At 39.6% G+C, this 24,364-nt stretch overlaps 1 protein-coding gene across 1 annotated transcript in view; it reads left to right on the top strand.

Annotated features, from left to right (window-relative positions):
• Positions 1–24,364, top strand: part of LAMA1 (laminin subunit alpha 1) — a 160,771-nt gene that overhangs the window by 133,500 nt on the left and 2,907 nt on the right. Inside the window, exons 53-62 of the mRNA XM_018553825.1 lie at positions 899–1,069; positions 8,823–8,974; positions 9,698–9,886; positions 12,236–12,413; positions 13,915–14,030; positions 15,349–15,538; positions 17,794–17,952; positions 19,782–19,935; positions 20,453–20,586; positions 20,857–21,079. Of these exons, the coding sequence (XP_018409327.1) occupies positions 899–1,069; positions 8,823–8,974; positions 9,698–9,886; positions 12,236–12,413; positions 13,915–14,030; positions 15,349–15,538; positions 17,794–17,952; positions 19,782–19,935; positions 20,453–20,586; positions 20,857–21,079 (1,666 nt within the window). The remainder of the gene's footprint in view (positions 1–898; positions 1,070–8,822; positions 8,975–9,697; positions 9,887–12,235; positions 12,414–13,914; positions 14,031–15,348; positions 15,539–17,793; positions 17,953–19,781; positions 19,936–20,452; positions 20,587–20,856; positions 21,080–24,364) is intronic.

Raw genomic sequence — 24,364 nt, 5'->3', positions numbered from 1 at the left:
TCTTCCTCACCTGTTCCTTTGTCTGTAGCACAGTCAGGGGCTTGCTGGTGTTGGCTCTTCTTGCAGCATCCTTCTGTCTTTCTTGTTTTCGGCTGTTCATCGGTTAGACTTGCTTCTGTTCTTTTTGTCCTTCTGGGTCCTGATGTCTACTTGTTGCTACTCTAACTGTTCCCTCTGCTGTAGCCCTCTATAGTTTTTAATGCATTAATAGCTTCCTTCATGTGCCCTGGCATGACTATAAATGCTCTATTTACCTTTATGGTTAGCTGTACAAGAAGGATTGTGACCAAGTGCACTCATAATGATTGGTCCTGAGTCCTTTACCAGAGACCACATTCTGGTTGCCCATGGTAGCATTAACCTTATTGTTACTAAGAAGAGTTTCTAATCGTGTAATCCTGTTCTGGTTTCTGGTTAATGTTCTCATGAGTGTTGTTTTTGAACCCTGTAATTGACTGCTTCCCATTTCCTGTGCTCCTTTTACCCAACTTGTCTAATTACAGGTTTTTGCTAGCTCATCAAAACTCTTTATTTGACATTCATCTCTGGCAAAGAGCTTAGGCAATAATCTTTGACTATGTAACCATCTGTGTCTTTGGTGCTGTCTGTGCCCGTTAGCCTATACTTACTGGGGAGTTACCTCCTTGTTAAGAACAGATAATCTTATATGTAAGTTTTAGGGGGCACTACCTATTTGTTGGCTATCTCAATTAATTTAATTGCAAATTGATGAGAATACTTATACCTTCACCTGGCAAAGAAAACTATTATTCTTTAACTCATGTAGACAACATAAAGGTATTGTCTATATTTTCACTTTCTTTATCATATGTTATATATGAAATGTTTATACTATAGTATATACTGTAACATCTATTTCCTGTATCTCTTCCTCTAGCCTACACGCAGTATAACTGTTCTTAATGATGGCTATGTAGAAATGCAGCCTGTGTCCTTATCACCAGAGTCTGAGCTCATGGTGTCGTTTTCCACTCTCAATGACACTGGGATTATCCTGGCTGGATTTGGCAAGGCAGCAGAGAAACGTAGTCGCAGGCAGGCCCAGCTGGTGAGTAATCATTTTATTATGTTGAGTAATTTAATTTTTGTTTAAATTATGAAATCCTCTAAAATAAAATGGGTGTGATTTAGTGTATTTTTGAATGGTCATAAATAACTTGTAAGTGAATTTTCATGTTTTACTTTCTATATGTGAACTTGACAGCACTTACATGCTGCTTAAGTATGTATTAATTCAACAGTACAACACAGCGTGTAGATTAAAATAGTTCAAGTTTCTTGGTTCATGTACATATTTTAATCCATCTCTTCCTTTTCTTTTGCTAGAAAGTTATCATATATTGCAATACCAAACCTGTGAGAATGTGACTGTTTGTGATGGAGCTTTAGTTGTTAAAATGCTAACTTCACCCACCCAAATCTGATCATATTGGCACGTGACACACCTCCAATAGCGTATTCATAATCCAAAAAAAAACAAATGTAGAGGACCATTTACAAGATAATAAAACATTTGTGGTGGATGTGGAGGAGACATAGACAGGAACATCTAGCTTTTGGCACCTCTTGGCAGTTTAGTTTTCATTGTTGGTAACTGTAAGCTATTCTCCTTATGCCAGCCCATTCCTGTATCCTTTGTTAGCCTCAAAGCTTTGGGAGTAATGCATTGGGACACAATAAGCACAACACTGGTGTGAGCAATCCGAGAGTGATGGTTAGTAAACTGAAGTAACAAGAACAGGAACAAAGGAAAAAAAAACAAAAACAATGTCCATTCTGCAGGACCACCTTTTTTCCCGATGTGAACTTTATAAAGCTGACCTCACGCGGGGGTAGTTCCTATACCCACGAGGTATCGTCAGCGCACAGAAAAATCCAAAATCAAATAAAGCATTCCGTCCCGCCATCCGCAGGAAGTAGAGACAGTTCTATTTGACTAAACTAGTAAAGTAACCGGTGTGTAGAGCCATAAAGGCAATGTAGAAACGTCCAAGCCCGAAACATCAAAGTTCCAGCAGAGTCCAGCCCCTAAGTATATGAGGAGTTCCTATCCCCAGTATATGATAATCAGACAGATGGACGTAAAACAGGAACAAGAACATTAAACAACAATAAAAAAATTAACTTGTTCTCTTTTCAGTAACCCAGAGTAGAAATCCTTAACTTCTAAACTTTGTCTAACTCTCTGATCAATGTCTGCCTGCTAAGCAGATTCCAATACCTCCCCACACTTGAACCTTGAAAATTAACCTAATTATTAACATATCATATAACTCATTTCTTAGGGCTACTGAGGTGTGTTAGCGCACGTAGGTTAACATGCATTGTGTTAAGGCACCCCATTAATTTGCTGCCTAAGGTCTCGAGTTGGCAAGCGATGCTCTTTTGCTTTCTATGTGTGTTTGGAATGACATCAAAAAATCTTATTGACTTGAAATGAGCAGTACACATGGCAGTTCAGAGGCTGTGTTTGACCTGCGCGGTGTTGTCCTGTGTTCTTTTGAACATAACATGACCTATTAAGGTGAATTGAAGGCAAAGCAGGCCAATCACAGCATTTTCTTGCTAAATTATGCATATTCCATTTGAGCGCAGCTGCAAGTCTTCAGTTGCAGAACATGCCATTTGACTAGAATGCTTGTCAGTAGGGATGCACCGATACTGTTTTTTCAGTATCGAGTACGAGTACCAATACTTTTCTTACGGTACTCACCGATACCGAGTACTGGTGCCGTGTGCCCCAATCATCAGGAAGTTGGGCGGCGGATCATGACCCGATGCCCAGCTTCCTGATTGCCTGTGAAATGTTCTAGCGATAGAACAACGACTTCCCTTGCCAGGCGGCGAGTCATGAGGTGCCATCTGCCTAGCAACAAGTGAAGCTGGCTTCCTAGCTATTCACGAAGCCAGCAGCCGGGTCATAACTCACATCACGGCTTCCTGATTGGAAAGGAAGCCAGCTCTATGCTCCCTCAGCACTGCTGGTCAGAGGGAGATCGCCCTCTGACTGGAAGTTCCAGTATCGGAGGTAAGTATCAGAGCATTTGGGCGAGTACAAGTACAAGTTTAGTACTACTGGCAAGTGAAAGGCACCTCTTATTCCCCTCTTGTGTTAGCACCCCTTTTTTAATTTCTTTTTAATGGCAGAGTTATTTTAACCTTCATTGTGGTTAACACCTAAACCTTGACATTTATCTGTTTATAAACAAGTCGTAGATCCATTGGTCCTGTGAATCTCTGTGAATGTTCGTTTTGTGAGAATGGAAGCCCAAAATGAATTCTCTTGTATCATTACTAGATTGTAAGCGCTAGCCCTCCTGTATTGAAATTGGATTGTAACTTTACTGTCTCCCTCTCCCTCCATCCATATCTCTACTCACCCCCTCATAAAAAGTTAGCACTCTGTAAAGCGTTGCGCAAACTTTTGGCCCTATATAAATACTTAATAATAATTATTATTTTCTTTATAAGTTGAATGTATTTTCAAATGTTATCTTGTAATACCGCATTATGGTCACAAGATTGAGCTGAGGGACATATTAAAGGAGAACTATGGGGTTAGGGCTTTTCCCTATAGTTCTCCTAAGGGTAAGCTAGTTTGTGTCCTCCCATCACCCAAAGCTCAGTACACCGCGAGCTACCGCTCGCGGTATACTGAGACGCCGCACCCGGAACGGATGCCGACAATTATGTCTGGATCCACCCAGCAGCGTGAGTGACAGCTGGCTCTCTCATGGCTCTCTGCCGCTACAGGATCGAGAATTGAGCAAGCGCCGGTATGTGTTCGCTCACTTCCCGATCTACTGAGCCGACCTGTGACAGTTTAATTGTCACAGGTTGGCTCAGATTATGAGGCTGAGTGAAAATAACTCACCTCATAATTCACCTTTAAGTAAATATTTATTTGTATGCTCCTCGGCTCCATCTAGTGACCAGTATTACATTTGACAGTATGACAAAGTATGACATTTGAAAATGCATTTGACTTAAAAGGAACAATAACAAGAATGTTCATTTTGTGCATCCATTTACACAGAAAGAACATTCACATAGGGCCAATGGCTTTGCAAATTGTTTATAAATAGACCTCTGAATCTCTCACTTAACTTTGGAAGCCTTAACTATAATTCCAACACTATACCCCCTAACCCTTCGCCCTAACACTAATACAGTCTAATTTCAAATCTAATCCCTTACACTGAAAACCAATGATTCATTCTGAGAGATGTGAGAATGTGTAGAGCGATGAGAATGTAATGAGAAGTGAGGACTCAACCCGAGGTCTACCTACTGAAACCTGAAAATCAGGGCAATATACAGCAGTCTGCATCCAATTTCTTCATTGAGTAGAACATCAATGGAAAATATATTTTTTTTTAAATTAAAGTTTGCCTTCCTTACTTTTATCTATTTCCGTCTCATTTAAAATAATAAAGTATTCACAAAAGGTAGAGATATATAGAACTGAATCTTTTGTAAATCAGTGTTCTATAAGTCCAGCTACTGATTACACATCTGTCTTTTCTTATCTACTGGTGTTCACGACTCCTTAGCTCAGGGTTATTTTAGCTAGTAGAAACAAGAAGTAAAAAATATAACTGAATTACAATCTGATGTTTTATAGCTAATGCATTAACATTAGAAACGCGTCAGTAAATAGTTCAAATTCATAATAAACATAATTGGGTTATTGCCGGCAGAGATTTCAGTTATATTTAGTTTGCATTAAGAAACAGAAATGAGGCAGTCTGAATCATAAATGGGAAAATGTTTGCTTATTTTATTTCAATCTGTAAAGTGATACATGGCAAAGTAAATAGCTGTGCATCACTCTCATTCTAATATAGTTATCAAAGCAGTTGTAACCTGGTCCATTATAATATGATCCTTGCTGTAGTGTATTTCATATAAAATTCTATTTTGTACCTTTAAAAAAAAATGTAATTAATATTCCCTAAGTTTTGATAAATGATACATACAATTATCTCTGCATTTACTTTGTCTCTGGTCTTCTGTTCTGTTCTTATCGGGTTCACTGATCAAAAGGAGGCTACATCATGGAAAACATGTTAGTAACATAAAGAGGAACTTCACTCTTCCCCCCAAAAAATTACAGTTCAATTGCCCGTTTTAATGTTTTCTTTTTATGCTTCATAAATGTACATACAAGCCTAGTGGATCCAGCATTGTCCTCTTGTACTGCTCTCCTACTACATGTCCTGTCCCTCGCCGCCATCTTCCTCTTGTACGTCATGAGGAGCTGACTGTCTCTTCCTGATTTTTTAAGCGGGCCCCACCAATGACAAGACAGCGAACTGGTGCCCTGTCCGTTTACATGTCTGTTTACATGTTTCCATCCTGTGACATATTGGAGGATTTTATGAATGGTGCAAGTAATGCCTCCTGGAATATGTGATGTTGGTATTCTAGGAGGCTGCCGGAGGAGGCTTACACATTATTCTCGGCTGGGAAATAATGGGGCAGGTCAAACATAAAAACAAAAAAAAGTAAATTTGAACAAACTTGAAAAACAACAAATGTATGGCTTTTTAGAATGCTATAAGTCTCGGTTTTAAATGGATGCAATAGTTATTTTTGGTCATCTCTATTTATTTATTTAAATATTTTAGGGCCTGTTTATAACATATGTGTTGGCCCCTTTTCCATCGCAGCCCCAATGCACAGACAAGGCAATTTGCCTTGTTTCAAATTGGCTCAGTTCACACCAGTGCGTTGTGGTGGTATGTGCTGAAAAAAGTAGGGTATGCAGTAATTTGTTTAGTGTTGTTGTATCGCGTCCACCACACTGCCGATAGAACTTAATGAAATGTCACTTATGACATTTTAATAAAGTTCTAACAAAAAAAGTGAACAGTGCGATGCCCCAGGATCGGCAAAACATCACTGTTACTATACATACTTATATCTTTGCTTTACAAATACACATACAGTGTTCACTTGTGACATACGAATAACAGAATTATTTTCTAAAGAGAGGGCACAGCAGATACTGCTTGCTTTCAGACTCACTCTCTGTAATTGAAACCTAGTAGGACGTTTTCTGTACACATGGGGAGAGGTGAAGGAGGGGGTGAATCATTTATCATACTACTTTTTTGTGTGTACATATGCGATTTAGCCTTAATTAGAGCACTGTGTACAGCATGGGGGATGACAGCTAGGAGTATGCACCTGTGTGCATTTCTAACTATCAAATGAGGAACATCTAAAGCTTATGAACACCTGCTGGTTTGGATATCCATATACTGTACTTTAGATGACAGTCTCCCAACCTACCAGTCTATGAGGCAGTCCCAAATTCTCAAATATTATAATATAATCAATATTGTCTGGTTACGATTTCCTTCCTGAGATAAGGTAGCATAGGCACTGTCTGTGTGTCTATCTCCTCCATTTTCTAAACTCTCGTGCAACCAGTGTAGCTGTATAGGGCGGAGACATTATGAGATGGTCAGTCTGTGCACACTGTACATGACCATTCTGAGATAATTTAGAGTTACCTTTAAACGTGTAAATCTGCATACAGTATATAGTGAAGAGGTCATATTTGCCCTGGTGTGCAGAAAAACCTCACTCATAGTTTTGCATAGAATGCAATAGCTCAGTATATGTGTGATTTCACATTGAAGGCATTTTCTGAGAGAATTACTGCTGTTTGACAAAGCCTCAGGCATTTTGTGAAATTAGATTTCAGACTTCAATAACCTGAGGCAGAGCCTGATGCCTAATCACTCTGTATAACAAGGTCACAGAGCCACAGGCTTATTCTATATTCCGTGTATCTATGGACCTGTATGTTGTGCTGCTGCAGACTGTTCAATTCCTGCCATGGTAATTTTCAAATGCATATATTACTATGTCAACACATGAATTGTTGCCCTTTCAAGTACGCCTGCACTTTAGATGTCAAATATCCAACTCAAAAGGGAGGGAATAAAAGTATTACTGTTTCCCCCATCTCGTTCGCTTTTGAAAATTAGCATCAATCATCAGAAAGATTTATTAGCTCAATGACTGAGGTGGTAAATATCCTATGTATAGAATTATTATATCACACTCATTTTTGGCACTTGTTGAAGTGGCACTAAATCTTAAAAATGCAACCCTAACTATTAGGAAAAATGTAGCTTATTTGTCTGTCACTTGGCTGTAGATCCTCAAAACCGTCTCTGAATTTATGCTGACACTGTCCTTCCTTCTGGAGGGTGGTTACTTTTGTTCCCCATGGTCCCTGTGTGTGTTGTAAAGTAGCCACTGATCCAAGCTCACTCCCCTGATGGACTACAATCTCATGTTTAGTTTACTAATTTGTATTGAAATTTAGTGCATCATGGGAGCGAGCTTGGAGCGGTGGCTACTTTACAAACACACAGGGGGACCATGGGGAACAAAAGTAGCCACCTTCCAGAAGGAAGCACAGTGTCAGCACCAATTCAGAGATGATTTGAGGATCTAGCTAATTCAGCTAATTGATGCACAAATAAGCTACTTTTGTGATAATAGTTAAGGTACATCATTGCATTTTTAAGTTTTAATTGAGTTTAGTGTCACTTTAAGCTTTAGAATTGGCTCTGAATGTTTATGGGCTTTTATGATCAATTAGTTATTTTCATTTACAAGTCAGTGTTAACTAATGGCAAATGTAATGTGAATGAATATCAACTGTGTCTTCATTTAAACTAGCCCTACAAATATAAGTCAGATTGTATGGTAATATGTTCTTTCACCTTTGGCTGTGATAAGTCATGTGCGAGTAGTAACAGTTTTAGGAGGTAGCATTTCTATACTAAGAAATTTATATTAGTTTTATACATGTTTATTACCATTTATTATGATTTTTTTCTCTTTATTTCTTTATTTTTAGAAAGTGAAACTATTAAATGTAAACAGTATGCAGTGTTTTTTTTATCCAGATGGCAGGCGGTCTGTGGGTTCAGTGCTCTCTCTTCCTACCACCTATTGAAAAAAAGTCTGTGTACAGAGCTCAATAGCTCAAGGTGAAATTTAGACAGAACTGAATAAATCAGACCAATGCTTCTTTATTCAGACCGCTCAATACAAAGTTTCACTGAGAGACAGCTGTGTCTGAAAGTGAGCTACTTTTGTGGTGCTGTCTCCCAATGTAACCATTAGTACCATGGACATTTTTTGTATTGCAATATATTTGGTAAGCAAAGAAGTATACGCATCAGTTTAAAAACATATTAACTATATAAACTAGGCTACTAAATTGACCCAGGACCATTATAGTTTACCTCTATTGTATTATAGCCCTAGAAACATTCTAAAAATTGCCTTCTGTGTTTACAGCATGTGGGGAAATGGTGGAATATTAACATGAATCTGTTATACCCATGCATGGTTAAGCAACCATTTTACTATAATATTGGCTCATGCAGCACCTTATACTTTCTTGGTTCACCCAGGGAAGCAATGTGACATACCCAGTAATTCCTTGTATTGGGGAGAATGTGACTCGTTCTCTCTCCTTTCCATATGACAGCACAAGTGTTTGGTTATTGGCCACTCAGGCATCCAGTGCTGTCATATGGGGTCGGAGAGAGACTCTTAAGTCCTGTGCAAGCCTGAACTTGGGCTTCTGCTCAATGCTCCCGCTGGTGAGTGTCATGGTAAAGGAAGTGGAGGGAAGAGTAAACAGCTGTGGAGATCGACATTAAAGTGAACCCGTTGCCTTGCCACGCATGGACAAACACAAAGTCAGTTTAATTTCTAAACCTTGTCATACTGAAACTTTTTTTTTTCTTTTTTATGCAACCAAGCCATTTTTTGCTTTAATGCTGATAAACGGCCACATTGAATTACACATTAATCCTCTGGATGGAGCAAGCACAAGAAAGACAGTCATCAGATCACCTACTGGGACCTATAGTGACGGTCAAGAACATTCCATTATTCTTCTTCGCAACAAAAGGTATTTGACTTTTTTATTAAAGGTAATGGCCATTACTTTGTTTAAATGAAGAAAAATTGAGCAATCAAATTTTGTCAACTGATTTAAGCTGGTTGCACACAGCTCGAAATTCAAGCAATGTATGGCCAAAACACGTGTGTAAGGGTTAGGTTGTCTTTTAGGCATTAATTGTTGTGTGTGTGCGTAGGGCACTTTTTCCTCACTTAATGTCTTAGGGGGTCTATTCACGAAGCTGCCGAAGGATCTGGCCGTAGCTTCGGCCGATCCTTCGGCTAGCTTCGGCACCAAGATAGAAAAAAAAAATATATATATATATATATATATATATATACACCATAAACTATGTAATGACTTCATCATAATATTGAAATGCAGTAATCAAAAACAAATTAGGACAAATAGGCACATGATCATTTCCATGATAATACACAGTATTAGTACACACGTACACAGGGGGTGTTTTTTTCTGGTTAGAGAGTTCTGGTTGGTTGAATTTCCGGATAAAAGAGAGTTTACTGTATATGTTGTATTTATTTATTTAATGTTCAGCTGTAAGACTACATGAAGGGCAAGTTACTATAAATCTGTATTATGAATCAACTTAATGTTTGTATGGAATTCTTTCTTGCTGTGCAGGCCATTTTTGTATTAAAGCTGTTCCACCCTCACTACCTACATTTGGTTATTCTCAGTACAACTAACATATCGTCATTTGTTTTCTAGATTTGTGAGTGTGCAAGTTGATGAAGGGAAACCAGCAGAGGTGAAACTCAATGGTCCATCTGTGGATTTAGTTGCCATAAATGCTTTTCGTTTTTTCATTGGTGGAGTTCCTGGAAAAATGGGCGCCACCATGCTCAGGACAAGCCAGTCTTTCTACGGATGCATTCAGAATTTGATTTTAAATATGGAGTAAGTTTAATACTGTAATCTGTATGGGTTTCCTTATTTCATTGAGATTTTCTGATGCAGAGTTATCATTATTCAATGTATTTTAAGTGAACATGTCAATGCAAAGCTTTACAGATAAATTCTAGATTCAGCTAGTAATTCATAACCATGTTGTACATATGCGCAGTTGAACATATTTGAAGCATTGTCATGCATGGTCAGGCATTATTGGCTGAATGTTCCGACTTTGATCTGCTAAGTAGTCATTTTGTAAATGAGCTACACAGGAAAACCAGGCAACCATAATGATTATTTGTCAACATTTGAGTCATGGCTTCTCCCAGGGGCGATCAAGGAAAGGAAATATGCACATTCCCTGCATCCTAAGCACATGTCTTATTTCTATATGTGCTACAGATCATTATTCTTGCCATATGTTCCATCTAGCTGGATGTTTGTATTCATCTCAGACACATTTAGAGCTATGTGCACCCGAAAACAGAAGTTTGGGGGGTTTTTTTACACATTAATTGCTATTGCTGTTAAACGGCAGTGGAAATTTGTTAAGGGGGCCGTACAATATAAAACTGCTTCCTAGTGTTTTTGTGTAAAGAAAAAAAAAATCAAAAGATACTGAAGCCACAGGAAACACACTACCTTTCAGTAAGTGTCACAAATACCCTTTGCAGTGGTGAGAAACTCCGGCCCTCCAGCTGTTGTGGAACTACAAGTCACATGAGGCATTGCAAGAGTGACACTTACAGGCATGACTCCCAGAGGCAGATGCATGATGGAATTTGTAGTTAAAGCACACCTAGAGGGCCGGAGTTGCCCACCCGTGCTCTAAAGTATATCTAAACTCAAAATTAATAAATTGCAGATTGCCAGTCCCTAGATGTGGTGGCTGCATTCGTTTTCTTTTTTTCTGATGCGTTTACCTTTTTTTAAAATCTGGTTATCCTGCCAGTAACACACTTTATGTGACTGGCTGGCTATGCTCGCTCCTCCACTGTATCTATGAAGGGAGCCAAGTTTGCCACCCAGATTGGACTTCAAGCATGTTTTCATTTCTTCATCTCTATTACATGGTGGGTGGGGGATTAGTATTCCACAAAAGGAAGAAACAATTGTTTTTTCTTTCAGTTTAGTTCACAGGGAGTGACAAGGACCCAGCATTTTGGCAAGATCAACAGGTATTTTCTGTACTTGCTGAAAATGTTTTAGGCTGAACAATTAAAACTAATAAAACTGCCACATCTAAGAACTGGAAAGCTGCAGCATGTTACAATTTGTTCTTGGGTTTAAATCTCCTATAATGGAAAGGTCAGCTGTGGAATTCTGTCAAATCTTAAATTGCCATGGAATAAACTATGACACTAGGTACATGAACCATGACCCTTAAGTTTCTGTGACCAATATGTACTCCAGTCAAGGGACAATGGTCCATATGGAGAAATGTTTCCAAACCCCATTATGGCTCTCAGACACAGCGAGAATACTTTTAGTCAACAGATTGTCTATTCACACTGCTACAAACACTCAGGGAACTGTATACTGTATAAACCGTCATGCTGTGAACTCAGCACGTGTCAGGATACGGTGGGCGGGTGTCTCCACACTGCATGTAGGTACCCACACGGGAGAACCAAATGCGTGACCACACCAGACAATGCCTGTAAGCTTATGAATGTACAGTTTATTAGACACAACGAAATCATGTAAACACCAACAACCCCACCAACACCCACAAGTAATAACAGCTGACTAAATGCAAATGCAAACACAGACAACAGGGCATGTGAAACCTGCGGAGCAAGGCAACACAAGGGGAGCCACGGAGCAATGGTGAGGGTATAAGGGGGCACCAGGATGCAGGAAACAGGATACAGGAATCAGGTCACAGGAATCAGGTCACAAGAAACAAGATACAGGTCTTAGGGAACAGGATATAGGAAATGGCATTGATACTGGGGCACCAGGCTCACTGCAGGGAGGGATTAAATACCCTCCCAGATCATCAGCAGGTGGTGCCTAATTGCAGAGACATGTGCAGGTGAGCCTTGGAGCTGCAGGTCCTGGTTACATCGTCACAGTGCAACCTGGAGTTGCTCAAGTGCCAGACAGCTACTGACTGCCCAGAGGCACCTGCAGGTGAGCACTGGAAATGCAGGATCTGCTCCAGCTCCAGGGTGCCACCTGGAGGTGTCCTGGTCCCTGACAGCAGGCTTGTTAAGGTGAATGCAGGAGGAGTTCTACTTCTGTAACACACATTAATTGTACACGATATTCAGTAATATGATTTGTCACTTTATTCATAGTTATTCTTTTAGTAATCTAATTAATCATTATTTCAATTGTCATATTAATTAGGCAGTTGGATTTCACCACTGTTATAAAGTATGAAAAAGTCAAAATGGATAGCTGCATGCTGACAGAGAAACCTGCCATCAGCAATGAAGAACCAGACGCACAACCGACAGTGATAGCGCCCGTCACAGAAAGGAAATTAACGCTGACCACACCCTTAGAGAAATCGTATGCCACTAAGGTAAAGCAGAGGAATGTGTTTACATTGACAAAACCCTTGACTCGGTTTTCGGAAGGGTGTCGTTTCTCTACAAGGATATTTTATAATCTATAAACAAGCAGCAGGTTTTGTTGGTGAACAAAAGTTGAGGAACAGGTTCAGTTGCAGAGTGTTTTTAACAGATTGTGTTTGCACAAAGTTCACTTATTTACATAGAAATTCTTATTAGTGTGAGGCTTATTTCCCAGGTAATGGATAGCAGAACCTGCTGTTGCTTCCATTGCATGGTGGACTGGAGCCCAATCTGTGAAAATACAATTATTCTCTTTTAATGTACAACTGTTTTGTGATAATGACATGAGCAATATAAAATTCATAAGTACATTATTATTCGGCAGATGATACTACACTCAATTCTCCATTATCTGGCATTCAAGCCACCGACACTCTTAAGCAACCGGCAAAAAAATCGAGGACATAATATGGCTGGTGGCTTATTATTTAGTTATTACATTTATTTAAAATGTACATTAAATGCATTTAGTTGCTAATTAAATTCTTTGTTTATATCTTGCTGTCGGACAGCGGCTTGATTTCGTGGGCCGGAACCGGAATGTAAACAATGGGGAGCAATATCCAGCCTGCTATTGGCTATTGAGTGTACCCTCCCACTGAGCAGAGGAGCAGACCTGAGAGAGAACTCTCTGAGTTCTTCCAAGTTGCATGCTCACTATTAACTCTCAAGCAACCAGAAAGTACAGTTATCCGGCACTTACCAAACCCCATGGGTGTCGGATAAATGGGAGTTTACTGTATTTGCTGTTATGCTGTATTTTATTCTGCTCTGTGCTAATGGGTTTTGAATCCAACTTATAGATTTATAATACTGATAGTTATTGGTGACTTGGCAGCGCAACCTAAAAGAGAAGTAAAGCCAAACATCTTGCCTTTACTTCCATTTTGCGCCACAGAAGTATGTTTACTAATGTACTCCTGTGACCCAAAGTCAGCATATAGGGGGCTAATGTCTGCTATATGTTGGCAGTGCACAGCCGCACTACAGCCGGGAAAGGTCCCAACAATATTGTCGGGATCCACCGGTCAGCCTGATTGACAGCTGGCCCTGGCTCTCTAGAGCCAGAGCCATCTGTACCCGCCCCCTCACCTGTCTGTGCCTCCAATGAGCACCAGAGGAACAGAGAGGGGAGGAGGGAATTCCTGTGGGGAGTGGTGACTGACGGTATCTGCTGTCTTAAGGGAGAAGCCGATCATTGGTACATTATCACTCAGCTCTCAGTATAGAGCTGGCATGTGATAGCTGCAGTGTCCCCCATCAGCTCTATGTATTGGGAAGAGTATATTTTAGTTTCCCAATGCTTCTCCTTTAACACACTGTGTGCTTATACTTAAATTAAGAATTTAATTTACAGATTTAGACAGATTTAGAAAGCACTGCATTTACACGCAACTCTGTGCTTTGCATAGATTAAACTAATGCTGTTTTGTTATGGTGTGTTTACAGGCAGTTCAGTGTGCACAGGAGGTGCTGCCTGGTTATGTACCTGACGCTTACCAGTTTGGCCTCACTACTGGAAGTCATATGCTCTTGCCATTTGACCAGTCTGCAGTCAGAAGAAAGTAAGTACATTAGATCATAGAAATATGAAAGTGGTTTACTGATCTTTGTACTTATTTACTTGTAAATGTGCTGAAAGTTGTACACCTGAAGATTTGCTGTTATGAATAAGCTTAGTCTTTGTTATGTAATATTTCTGTATGATAGATTTTTTAAGAAAATGGTTTACAGGGGTAAGGCTACCAAACACTGAGTAGTCAGGTAGACACTGGTAGGACTGATCACCTGCTGACATATTAAAGCAGAACTAGCCTTACCTTCAGTCCTGTAGCATTCTACAGGCTCCTCCCCTGGCCTGAAATAGCTTACTCTGATTTCACTGCACACTGTAAGCTTCTTAAATTGTGCTTTAGAAGCTGCAGCAAGTCAGATAGAGCCCATCTTATGTCCTGGCTGGAGGACATCCAGCATCATCTAGTGCTTTCCTCCCCAGCCTGACTGTCCCTGGCCCTCCACCTTCATTAATTTCATTTCAATCCAATCATGGATGCTCAGCATCACATGTAGTAATTACCTAGGGCAGTCTGCATGCAAATGAATCCTGCTTAGGAACACCAACTCTCTCAGACTGACATGCTCCCATCAAGGCATTATGATATTTACATAAATCCTCCCAAGAGCCAGTGCCCTGCTTGCATCAGGGCTCTTGAGTGGGGTACTAAGGCAGTGTGCTGTGATGGTTTCAGGAAGCTATGTTCTTTACCCTGCTGGCCCCTCCCACCAGCCATGATCTGCCTGTGTTGCTTAGATAAGCACAGAGAGTCAGTGATGACATCGGTAAACCTTATATAAGGTATACAATGTAAATGGAAAGGTTTTATTTTAAAAATGTATTAGCATGTTGATGAGGAGAAACCAGGGAAGGCAAAGTCAATTAAACGTCAGCTTTAAAATAAAGCTTTGCATAGATCTAGCTTCCTTCCTGCATTCCTTTGCAACTATCACGTGGCCTTGTTGCCTGCATATAGCTGCCCACATTAGCATGCAGGGGAGATCTGGTGATTTTAGAGGTGTTGTACACTGTGTGATCAGTTTAAAATGGAATTACCTTTTAATTAATTAGTTCACACATTTCTTAAAATCTTATTCCCCTCTTGTGTAATCTTTCCATGATTTTTGATAAGCAGGTTACAATTTATAATAAATGTAGTTTAATGATCAATCCAGCTGGTCAGCTCAGCTTCAGATCAGAGGTAATATGTGTGCTGTAATCTCAGCAGATGTTAGTATTCATCATAAATGGGAACAGCTAACATAAATCACACTTGATGAGAAAATGTTGTTCGTCAGTGATTAATAAATATGCCATTTTCCTTCTAGATTGTCCGTCCAACTCACCCTGAGGGCATATGCCACAAGTGGCCTCATCTACTATATGGCTCACCAAAACCAGATGGACTATGCTGCGCTACAGCTCCATGACGGAAAACTTCACTTCTTATTCGATATGGGAAAAGGAAAGACTGAGACCATCCACCCGGTTCTGATCAATGATGGCAAATGGCACACAGTATGTTTTATTGCTGCAAGATCAGTGAACCTTAAATAGTAGATTTATATAAATGAATTAAACATAGCATAGAGTAATATGTATGTAAAACACCTATAGCCATGGCCGTCCCTCTAAAGAGGCAGTCTGAGGAGGTTGCTTCAGGCGGCATCTCATTGGGTCACAAGGTGGGGGGGGGGGGCAGGTGTGCCTGCTGCTCCCTTTCCAGCCAGAACGTTCCAGGTTGCTAAGAACTCTTAGTAACCTGTGATGTTCGGGTCAGCATCCTGCCCAGCTCAATAACCTAACGTCACTGGTTGCCAGGAGCTGAGCATGATGAACTGGTTGGCACCCCACCCAGCACCTGGCAGCCAGTGACATCAGTGAGCTGGACAGAGGTACTGTGCACCAAACCAATGTGCACCACCACCTACACACAAGCACTGCCAACCCCCCTTTAATCTTGAGCACCAGCATCTCCCCCTTAAGCAGTATTTCCATATGGAATCACTGACAGGAAGTCATGTAAAAGTAGGAGAAATATCTCCTAGTTCACAATACCACCACTGTCTCAAGTATTGTTAGTGCTGATTAGACTTGTAAAGCAGACCTGTCATTCTGAATTTGGGAACTGCTAGTTGCTAATTCCTTGGCGTTCATGCTTATGCTAAAGCTTGTGCATTGGTACATACAGTCAATGGCTACATGCTTAGTAAGTTTTTTTTATTTATAATTTTATTATTGATTTACTAAGACATGGCACAGTACTGCCCACTGCCCCATGTATCTCCAGTGCTGATTAGTAGACCTGTGATGATGGAAACATGTGAACAGCCATGGTTAGTTTCTAGTTCTCTGTTTTTTAGCTACACTACTTAGTGAGGCCCTGACTAAAAACAAGCATGTAGATCAGGATTTCTTCCTTCGCTTCTTCATAAGTGGTGATCATGGCATGGCAAGTTAAAGAAGTAGCAATGACTGCTCCCATATGTATCATAACAGGTCTTCTTTATGTGACTTATCAGCACCTCAGATAGTAGAGTCAGGGATGATGGAATTCCTTACTGGAATGCTTGTTTCGAGTTAGAATCTCTTTTAAGTTGTGAAGCTGTAGCATGAGAATGACAACCAGGGAAACGGAACTACAACAACCAATGACTAAACAAACGAGAACCAGCAGTGTCAACTGCATATTTACATCATATGTTGTCTGCTTATCAGCAATGAAGATATACAGTGTTTCCCACCCGCATGTGGCATACTCTGCAGTGATCCCCTAGATAAATGCTGCTATATGCCTATTTTATTTTGAAATAGCTTTAGAAAAATGAAATCCTTTAAAAATAAAAGTATATGTAGAAAAGTAGTATTTCATATTTCTAACAAGACTGCTTTACTGTAAGCATATGTGTTTCTCTGTTCACATCATTAAAGCCTCTTTCATGATAGCTAGTTTATAATTTATGTTTAGTGGCCCTTTAAAATCTGCACTGCAGGATGTAAATGGGCAAGACTGGCTCAATCATTCTCAGAAACAGGAGGATTTAGTTCAATATTACTCTAGTATACAGTTGGGATTTTTGTTAAATGCCTGCTATTAAACCTAATGAGTAATTTATAATACATTAAGTGCTGACTCTCTTAACCAGTTCATCTCATTATTTCTGTGTAGCTCTGTGTTCCTAGATCAGCTGCCATCATCTGCGTAAATGTAACTGATACGCTTAAAGGAAAAGAAAAAGGAAATGCACAACATCAAAAATATGATTATCAATTGAAATAAAGGAAGAAAATTACATAGCCGAGGGGCAGACTGATAGACTATGTTTTCCTGTGGGTTTATAGCTTGGCTTTAACTGGAAAAAATTTATTTTCTTTTACTGAAAACAAGCTTGCATATTCGATATTGAAGTTGTATAGCAGTACAGACCATAGGGCCTTATGTATCAAAGTTATGTGAAGGAGGAACTTGCCTACGGCAACATGTATTCTTCCTTTTTCATAATCCTATATGTTCATGGAAGATAAGGAAGAAAATCTGTCCAGCTACTGTGGTCAACACAAACAGTTCTGCTTGTAATCAGCTGGATAAGTAAGGTCTAGAGTTGTTCAACTGCAGTAGCTCTGTGGCACTGCTGAGAAGATGCACTGCTAGCTGTGTTGATACATAAATTGCTTCCTTTTGTTCCTGAGATAACTTGTAGCTATTTTAGTAATACATAATATGACATTTGTAAAATGTAATGAGTCACAGTTATGTTCACTCTTCTTTATAGATTTCCACAGAATACATTAAAAGGAAAAGTACAATTACTGTGGACGGTCAAGAAGCCACGTCCACCAGCACTCCTGGTGAGAGCAACAGTCTAGATGTGGAAGGCAAGCTGTACCTGGGTGGGCTGGCACCAAGCTACACAGCTAAAAACATTGGAAATGTAAGTGAGACTTGTGATAAATGATTGATTGTTCTTTCTCTATATTGATAATACTTACAGAAGAATGTGAATAATATATAAATTGCTTCAGGCGGCAAAACAAAAAGAATGGGACTAGACTGTTTACTCAGTACTACCCCCCCCCCCCCCCCCCCTCATACATATCTGTTAGCCCATACAGCAGTGTTAAAGATTTCTATAGGATGATATGAATTGGGAAAAGCAAAATACTGAAAGGTCAATGCTATCTGTGATGCACATGGGAGCTGAATTATAAAGTGCTCATTCAGCGTATAACTGGGTCAATGCCATTCAAAGGGAATTACTGCCTCTAGATAGAGCCAAGGAGTAAAGGAATTTCCTATGCTCCTTGGCTCCATCTAGTGGCAGTAATGTACCATACACTGAACACTTTAAAAAGCGGTCCCATAGTTTGCTGCTCTCTGCACAGTATACTTAGACAAAATTATAGAAATATGTAATAATGCTGTATTGTCAACTACCTGACCTCATATACAACTTGGCGTAGTGATTTTCACTTCTGCCTTGCAGTACTTGGGTCCCTGGTTCAAATCCTGGCCAGGTCACTCTCTGCAAGGAGTTTGCCTGTTCTCTCTGTGCTTGCGTGGGTTTCCTCCGGGTACTCCAGTTTCCTCCCACACTCCAAGGACATGCTGGAAGGTTTATTGGCTCCTGTGTAAACCGACCCTGTGTGCATGTAAGCTAGGAACCTTTGATTGTATGCTCTTTGAGGGCAGGGGCCGATGTAAAAGTGCTGTGTAAATTGTCAGCACTGTATAAATGCCAATAATAAATAAACTCTTAAGAGGGTATAACAAGGCCCTATAACACATCTTGGTAATAAATTCAATTCCTTCAAACATGTTATTAGATACTATTATAACACAAACAATGGATAGTGTTAAATGCAGTTACTTGAAGGTGAACTCTTGGTCCAAAACGTTCATTTAAATATATTCCTTAATATACACAAAGGATTGAAATCCACTTTGTGTGCACCAAACACCTCTATAAACCCAGTTATTACCATATAGAGTAGCAGTGACATCATCATTTTGCCGTACACAGCCTGTGCAGAGAGCAGATCTGTGGGAGGGAAGCAGCAGACCCCACCCACCACAGGCTGTCTGCAGAAAAATAGAAGAGGGGGGCACATACGAGACCAGTCACCCTGTACTAGGAGAGAGAGAGCAGCTGTGACTGGTCTTTAATACAAGAAGCTCTGGCAGAGAGGCAAAGTTTCATGCTGGATTTCTGCACAGATGTGCAAGAAATCCACAAATTAGACCAAGATTCAAGTAGAAATATTCATCCCTCTTCTATTTAGATAATATTTACTTATCCCGGAGTTCAGCTTTAAGAAATAAGCCTACTCGGCTATAATAATTTAAGACTGAACATTCAGATTCATGCATAAGCCCAGCCAAACCTGGCTCTCTCTAGGAGTCTTTCATGACGTTCTTGTGTCCTCTGCAATACAATTCTTTGCAGTCTTCTTTTAAATAAATATTCATGTAATTTTATTGGTATCTATCTACCATTAGCTGCCTCATTTCCCACCCTCGGCTTATATTCGGGTCAATACTTTTTCCCAGTTTTTTGTGGTAAAATTAGGTACCTCGGCTTATATTTGGGACGGCTTATACTCGAGTATATACAGTACATAGACTTTACCCATTTGTCTTCAGGTCTGTTTGTAAAACATCTGACATTATTGTGAGAGTTGTTTAGCATAAGCAGGATTGCTAATATGCTAGCATTTGGGAATAGCAGACCATGTTTTGACCCATCTGTTTTTTGATGTTCAGGTAACCCACAGTATCCCAGCATGCATCAGCAATGTTTCTGTTAATGGCAAGCGGTTGAATAGAGAAGGAGCCCTGTCTATACATGGTGCGAATAAATGTTACGTCTCGGCACAACAAGGAACATACTTTGATGGGACAGGATTTGCTGCTTTAGGTAAATGCCACTTATATTCAATTCATTTTGTCAATGCTATTGTTGGAGTGACATTACTAGACTTGTTCAAGAAGGCAGTACAAAGTGCAAATCTAAAACGTATAAACCTTGCTTTATTCAGCCCTTGAGTTGCTGGATAGAATGAACACACACACACATATATATAATTAACATTAAATTGGTGTCACTTGCACTTGATAACAAGGAATAGAAAATTACCAGCCAAATACAACTGAACAGTTTACATAGCTATGAGTAGCACTTAATTTTAATGAATCAGTTGTTTATTTATTAAAGGTACATCAACAGGACATGAGAATAATAAAATAATACAAAAACGGTTGGGGCGTTATGAAATTTGAATATATATTGTTGGCTACTCAGTAAGTTCTATTTAACGTAAATTTGTAAAAAAAAAAGAGGCAGTAGAAGAAACTTTAAACAATACTATTAAAATTAATGTAATTGTAATGAGGATAATTTATTAATATACATGTTTACCCTTTGTTTTGTTTAGTAAAAGAAGGATACAAAGTGCGATTTGATCTAAACATATCTCTAGAATTCCGCACTACTGCAAGGAATGCCGTTCTTCTCGGAATTAGTAGTGCCAAAGTGGATGCCATTGGTCTGGAAATTGTTAATGGCAGGGTAAGTTCATTTCTAAGTGGAAATCTAGTATTTACCTTTTGACAACTTTTGCCTACCTATAACCAATATGGAAGGGTGGAGGTGGGAAAACCATTTTAAAAGCAGGCAGTATGCAAATAAAATGACACTGTAAAACACGTCATATAAGGACAGCTCTTATATTATTAGAGAGATCTTTCCAAAAACAGCTGCAGTTTTTCTTATTTTCTCTTTTTGTAAATGATTATTAATCTATAGAAGTTGAAGTTTTCTATGTATCATATTTTCCAGGTTCTGTTCCATGTAAACAATGGTGCTGGAAGAATAACAGCAATTTATAAGCCAGAACAAGCAAACTCTCTTTGTGATGGCGAATGGCACCAGGTTAACGCCAATAAGATAAAGCACAAAATTGTCCTCAAAGTCGATGGAAACACAATTCTGACTGACAGCCCTCATGTCCAATCTACCTCTGCGGATACGAGTAATCCAGTTTATGTTGGCGGCTATCCAGGTAATTGTGTGCCTTACATTTTATTTCAGTTGCAAGTGAATAGCTGCATTTAATGTTGAGTGTATGTCAGAACAAAATATTGATCAAAAATAAATATATATATATCTATATCTATATATACATATATCATGAACCTCAAGACAGCCAGCCACTTGATATTACAATTACCCATAACTTACTTTAATTAAAGTGTAAGTCTGAGCAAAATAAAAAAAAGAAGATATATATAGTACATCTCTGCAATACATACATATATCCCAATGGTTTATATTTTTACAAATGTTGCAAATTTAGAACACCTGATGATATTGTCAGATATGCAATTAGTTTCTAATTTCCTGTAGTGAGCTGACAATGCTGCCTCAGTTTCATTGAAATCCCAAACATAGTTGAAAGTAAGAGGGTTTTTCACAGAACCAACCGAAGGATGAGCTGTAGCTCCGGCTGATCCTTCAGCTAGCTTCGGCCGGCGGAGTCCTTCGGTTCAGTCGAACCGAAGGGCTGCTGTACGGGCTATCCAATATTGCCCATACAGCTCCCGAAGGCGGCCGAGCGGCTCAGGCAAGCTGAAGGCATATGCTTCGGCTCGACTGAACTGAAGCAGGGCGGCAGCTAACAGCTGGGCAGAGCCAACCGTGATCTCACGGCAGGCTCTGCCCAGTTGCAATGACAGATCAGCTTACCTGGGGATGCTAAACTGTCAATAAACAATGACAACTGGCCGGAGTCTGCCGTGACGTCACGGCCGACTCCACCCAGTTGTTATTCATTGGCCGGAACCTGCTGGAAGGCTCTAGCAGGTGCCGGCCAATAGGAAACAGTTGGGCGGAGCTAGCTGTCACTGCTAGCTCCGCCCAATTTTTGTTTTTTAAACAAATATTTTTTTTTTTACATTTATCATTTATTTACATTTTTAAACATGTATTTTCTACTTTTTTTTTCTACTGTTTTTCACTGATTTTCTATGAGAATAGGGGCGAACAGCAGCGAGTAGCCTGCCGGAGCTTCAGCTCAGCTGATCCAGATGCTGGATCAGCTGAGTTGAAGTCCTTCTGCACTTCGGCTCAGCCGAACATGCAGAGCATGTTCGGCTGACCAAAGTGTGGCCAAAGCTAGCCGATATATGGCTTATTTCAGCTGGTGTATGGCTGTACAAGCCTTAAGTGAATAGCCGAACAGCATTCGGCTCACTTCACTTTGGTTGGGTTTTTCAGTCGGCTGCATTCGGCAGCTTTGTGAATAACACTGTTAGTATTCCACTACTGGACTAAAGAACACCACCCTCCTATCTTATGGAGATGAGGTGGGGAGGAGGTTGTTTTGCTGAGATCTATGGAAATACTGACATAGTTCTTTCATTTTGCTCAGTCATTTACTTTACAGAGGTTTTCTACTTTTAATGAGAAAGCACAAATTTGAATACAGGGCTGTTTCCCTGTCTTGCTGAAGATGGAAAATATCCTGTATACATGTATATACAGTATTTTCTTCTGATCTAAACACCTCAGTAATGTAAAATGCAATATGTCATGTTTACAAGTTTTTGACAAAAATGTTGCTGCTTGAAATCACAAATATAATGTATACAAGCTGTTATAAACCTAAAATAATTATTCAGTAAATAATGGAAAAAAAGCAACGTTGATCTGCAGTTACCAAAACCAGATTATTTTTTTTCTGAAGTCAGATCAGTAATTAATTCTGATTGGTAGATATTCTAGTGTTGCTTTCTATTTGCAGACACCCCTTAGTGTAGACATTGACATTAAAAGTGAATATTGGAAGGAAGCATTTTGAGAATTAAACCATTGTAACGTTTCTAGATTCCTGCTAACAGGTTTCATTTCGTTCACCGCTCAAATGGCTGCATCTACTTTTTTTAGATGACATGTTGCATCCAAACACAAAAAGCTATAATACTTTGCATAAAAATAGATTTACCATATAAGAGGCCAGTTTGAATGCTCTATGACAAATTAATATGCAAAATACATCAGTTGTATGGAGATCATATGGAAAAAGCACCATAACAGCAAACATGGAAAATTGACCATTACAGCAAAAAAGGAAAACTCACCATTAGAGTAACCTAGAAAAGATAGACAGACAGACACACAATCAAATGTACACACGAACTTGGGCTACGGTCAGTCATTAAACAATGATGGCTAATAGCAAACTAAGGAATAATATATAGGTGAAGTAACATTGAACACTCCCTGTATATATATATTTTTTTAGAATGACTTAGGTTTATTCCAACTCCCAAACGTTATGCACCCAATTTAATCATAAGAGGGGTTTTGTGGGCATATACTATCCAATCAGATGCTCTCTTTAGACACATGACCTCACTCTATTAAAATAGCCTGTGCCCAGCTGGTTTTCCATGCAGCCTGTGTATGGATTAGATTTGCTGCAGCCACATGGAAGGAAGGATGAGTCACTAATACCAGTGATTTGAGCCATATTTGAGCCTCTCCCTCTGCTGAGTAGTCAAATAGCAGTATAGCAGTGTCAGCTTTGTGAATTGTAACTCACTCCTCCTATGGCTACATTTTATAACATAAAGATAAATATAAAAAATTGACATTTTCAATGAATTGTTCATTTTGTATTGTCTGCTACAATAGCCCAACTCCAGTCAATGTTTAGTTTTGAATAGAGTAGGGATAAGTTACCATTTCTGCCAGGGTTTTCCCTGTGTGACTTCAGAGATCTCTTCTAGGAATGAGTAAAACTGAAAGTTGGCAAAAGTTGGAAGATTTCAGAGAAATTTTACCAAAATCCATTGGAGTTATTAGGAACATTAAAGGAGATCTTGCATAAAATGCAAGGTCTGCTTATTACATCAACCCCCACCCCCCTCACCCATCTCAAATCACAGCAAGATAGCTGTAAGAAACACAACTGTGGGTAAAAAGAAAGAAAACCATAGAACTGGCTTCTGCCTGCAGCGCTTGGGCCAGGTTGCCATCAGAATGCTTCTGGCTACATCTTGGGGACACTGAGGATCCCAGATATTGCTAGAAGACACCCCAGCACTGTACAGGAATGTCTTCTTGTGATATTTGGAATCTCCATTTCACTCCATTTCAATTATCTTGCTACAGGGATCATGAGGTCACCCTCTCTAGTATAGGAGCCAGCTGTAAAGTGTGTTTTTCTTACTAATATTTAGTACTCTGCAGCAGGGGCGTAACTAGAAATCACAGGGCCCCATAGCAAAATTTTGTAAGCCGTGCAACCTGATACCACATCTCACCCCCCGCAACCTAGCCCCAT

Source organism: Nanorana parkeri, unplaced genomic scaffold (assembly GCF_000935625.1).
Source record: "Nanorana parkeri isolate BGI_ZX_2015 unplaced genomic scaffold, ASM93562v1 scaffold7, whole genome shotgun sequence".
NCBI classification, from domain to species: domain Eukaryota; kingdom Metazoa; phylum Chordata; class Amphibia; order Anura; family Dicroglossidae; genus Nanorana; species Nanorana parkeri.
Note: the sequence above shows the minus strand (reverse complement) of the source record. Positions and strands in the feature narration are given on the sequence as shown.